Consider the following 3956-nt stretch of genomic DNA (forward strand, 5'->3'; position numbering starts at 1 on the left):
GTTTGCAGCCACACAGCAGCACTGTCACCAAGCCACAGGAGCTGCAATGCTAAGGGTCAATGGGATTGAGTTTCAGCTCAACACACCACCACCACACCACTGAATTCTGTCTCTTAGCACAACATTGTGCATTTTCATGCACAGTTTGATTAACAGTTGTATGCTTCCTGCAGGATTTTGGGTTTCTGAGAACAGTTTACGCCAGCAGCTCCAGAAATGTTTCATAGGAAGGAAGAGAAATGAAGCCATTACATGTCCTTTGTTTTGTTAAACTTCACAGAAATGCTGGTCACTCATGTACAGCGTGTCTGGGCAACACTGAATAGGTACAAACTGAGTACTACTGGATGTGAATAGTGATGTTTCAGCAAAAAACATTAGAGTACATAAAACACACACACAAAAAAATTCAATAAATTACACTTAGAAGATGAATATACAAACCAAAAAAAAAAGGCAGTTGTATTCCGTTAAAATCTGCATTACAATGCTTAGGTAGAAAAATGTGGGCAGTTCACTGCTTTCGAAACGCATTTGGTCATCAGTTTCCACAGAGCATCCTTGAGCTCCTGGTTCCTCATGCTATAGATGAGGGGGTTCACTGCTGGAGGCACCACCGAGTACAGAAATGACACCACCAGGTCCAGGGATGGGGAAGAGATGGAGGGTGGCTTCAGGTAGGCAACCATGGCAGTGCTGAGAAACAGGGAGACCACGGCCAGGTGAGGGAGGCACGTGGAGAAGGCTTTGTGCCGTCCCTGCTCAGAGGGCATCCTCAGCACGGCCCTGAAGATCTGCACATAGGACAGCACAATGAAAACAAAGCACCCGAAGGCTAAACAGACACTAACAAGGAGAAACCCAAATTCCCTGAAGTAGGAGTGTGAGCATGAGAGCTTGAGGATCTGGGGGACTTCACAGAAGAACTGATCCACAGCATTGCCTTGGCAGAGAGGCATTGAAAATATATCGGCAGTGTGGAGCAGGGAATAGAGAACCCCAGTGCCCCAGGCAGCTGCTGCCATGGTGGCACAAGCTCTGCTGTCCATCAAGGTCCCGTAGTGCAGGGGCTTGCAGATGGCAACGTAGCGGTCATAGGACATGATGGTGAGAATGCAATACTCTGCTGAAAACAAAGAGAAAAAGAAAAAGACCTGTGCAGCACATCCTGCGTAGGAGATGATCCTGGTGCCCCAGAGGGCATTGGCCATGGCTTTGGGCAGAGTGGTGGAGATGCAGCCCAGGTCGAGGAGGGCGAGGTTGAGGAGGAAGAAGTACATGGGGGTGTGCAGGCGGTGGTGGCAGGCTACGGCTGTGCTGATGAGGCCGTTGCCCAGGAGGGCAGCCAGGTAGATGCCCAGCAAGAGCCAGAAGTGCAGGAGCTGCAGCTGCCGCGTGTCTGCCAACGCCAGCAGGAGGAACTCGCTGATGGAGCTGCTGTTGGGCATTTGGTTCTTCTGGGCATCAGTACCTGTTCAAGGAGGAATAAATCAAGGACAAGTCTTTCTATGTGGGGAGGGTTCATTCAGCTCCATGATGTGATCTACATTTCATGAGGACAGGTTTGCCACGAGGGACTCTGCACTTATCTCTGTGCAGATAAGCAGACTTGTCCCTATGGGTACATGGGAATGTGGTGATGGTGTGGGGTCAGGCTTTCTTTTCAGAGTGTATCAGATAAAATCACTTCTAGTACAGAAGTGCTGGTTGGCATCTGAACCTTAATGCCAAAAATATGTGGGTCAAAAATTGGAATTCTAGGGATTGCTTTTTCCTACAAATTCTCACCCTGCTCAGTATGCCTAAGGAGTGTTTGCTGAAGTCTGAACAGCTGTAAGACCTGAGAGGCAAAGGGATTCACTGCTGCTTAGTGCAGGGTAAGGGGAGCTGACTGGCTTTCTTTCCAATTGCTCTGAGCTTGACTACTTAGCAGATGCAAGACAATTGCATTACCATAAAGTTCTGAAGTCAGACCCAGCTCAGAAAACAGGAGTCCTCTGCCCATCACTTTGTATTCACCCTTTCTCAATGTACTTCAGCAGTGCCTCATCACCACACATTTGCAAATGACCCCTAACACTGATTTCACCAACCCCACAGCATTTGCATATTGCATCTCTCTGCTTCTTCCCTGCACTTTGATCGCCTGACTAGGGGAAATATTTGCATCCTGAAGGTCAGCTCACGGCTCTGAAGGGCACCTCAGGGAGATGTGTCCTACTGATGGCATCTCATTAAGGGAAAGCCAGCTCCTTCCCAGCCTCACAGACTGCATTGCCCACAGCCCCAGGCAGTGGCTCTCAGCCCCTGTGCACTGCAGAGGGTGATGGACACGTGCCTGGGGAGATGCTGCTCTGCTCTGCTGGAGCTCTGCCTGCACAGGAGCTGGTTCACGCATCGGACCCCATGGTCATGTGGGCAGAAACGTTTCTAGATGGGAGCTTGCTCAGAGGAAGGTCCCTGCACTGAAGGGGGTAATTCCCTGATCATATCTCTGTGGTCTGCAGATTTTTATCCTGGGGGCTGTTTTCCTGTCATTTCCCAGACTGAGCATACAGACACCAGCCCAAATCTCTGCATTCCTATTTGCTGTCCAGAACCCACCCCGTCTGCAGAGCACTATCTAAGTGCATGTTCATTTCTTCAAGTGAAAAAGGGAACCTAAGAGAATGCCTATGGGTTTTTCTGAAAGAATATATACGTTAAAGGAAAGCAGAGAGGTAAAATGCACTTAAGGATTCTCTCTTGATGCGCCCTCAGGGCTGTGCTCTGATGCTGCAGCAGGGAAGCCCTCTGCTGGAAAAGCTCTTATTCTATGATAAAGAAACACAGAGTGTATGCAGCCTGATCTGCACTGGGATGTGCCAGATCTGGTGATCCCTGTTGGAAAAGTGTTTGCATTACCTATAGTGAGAGACTTACCTTGTCAGTGGCTGAAAGCAATGCTCCTGCAGTGAGGTCGCAGGCTGCTCACACCCCACACATCCTGTAATCCCTCTCTCCTTTCTCTTCCATCTTCATGTCACCTGCCGAATGCGCCCCTTGTGCTGAGGCAGAGTACACGGGAGCTGCTCTTAGTCAGAGCTGTGTCTCTGCAGCACTGCCCACTTGTAGGAGCTCCCTGTGTCCCAGGAGCTCAGAACAGCTCAGCAGCGGAGGATGTGATTTCTATCCTCCCAATCATCTCCCATGCGATGTCCCTGGGTCTCCGTGGCCAACAGCTCCTGAAAGAAAACAGTGTCATGATTGTACTCTGAAATCTGCTGAATTAACCACCAAATGTCCAGTGGACAGTGACTAATTCCAGACATATGGTTAGTCCTACCAGAAAGTGTTGCTGTACAAAAAAGAGCACACAGGCAAGGACAGGGAGGGGTAGACTTGCCCTGGGCAGGGCAGTGATCCTGCTGAGGCGGTGCTGGCATCTCATCCCTGGATGGAAACCCTATGGCGGAAATGGGTTTCGGATTTCTCTGGTTCAGTTCAGATGTGCACAAGGAGTTGCCTGCATGTGAGCTCCTGCTCTGAGTCCTTGGTCTTCCAGAGGAGAGTCAGTTGCTCACATACAGACCCTGGGTGATGACCAAGGTTCCTGGGGTGCCCCTGGATGTGTGCTAGTGCTTGGGAAGTGTGTGGGAAATCCCTGAGACAGACACCTCCTTCCTGAGCATCAGCTGAGGGCCAGAGATGGAACAGAGGTATTCTTGGCCATCCTAAATGACAACAGACCACTGCGTTTAGGGCACTGGAGTATGTCTTTTTTACTCATCTCCATGGAGTATGCAGTTATTCAGCTGACTGTATGGATGAGCTCACAAAAGAAGAGGCAGATCTTCCTCTGTTCTCCATCTGCTGCCTATTCTGGAGCTCAAGGCACTACAGAGCTGACACACATCTGTGTTCTTCGCCTGAAGGAGCCTCAGTTTTCTATGTGCTCTCATGTGAATGACATCAGA

General features: G+C 49.8%; 1 protein-coding gene across 1 annotated transcript; it reads right to left on the reverse strand.

Annotated features, from left to right (window-relative positions):
* Nucleotides 1-491: 491 nt before the first annotated feature.
* LOC149914478 (olfactory receptor 14J1-like) lies at nucleotides 492-1478 on the reverse strand. Its single transcript, XM_090126370.1, has one exon. It carries the CDS (start codon nucleotides 1446-1448, stop codon nucleotides 492-494), a length of 957 nt encoding a protein of 318 aa, XP_089982496.1. The 5' UTR covers nucleotides 1449-1478.
* Nucleotides 1479-3956: the final 2478 nt, after the last annotated feature.

This window comes from Phasianus colchicus, chromosome 29 (genome assembly GCF_987193195.1).
Source record: "Phasianus colchicus chromosome 29, bPhaCol1.hap1.1, whole genome shotgun sequence".
NCBI lineage: Eukaryota > Metazoa > Chordata > Aves > Galliformes > Phasianidae > Phasianus > Phasianus colchicus.

Coding starts and splice junctions, on each gene's coding strand:
- LOC149914478 (XM_090126370.1), bottom strand. CDS start 1,448: ATGCCCAACAGCAGCTCCATCAGCGAGTTCCTCCTGCTGGCGTTGGCA.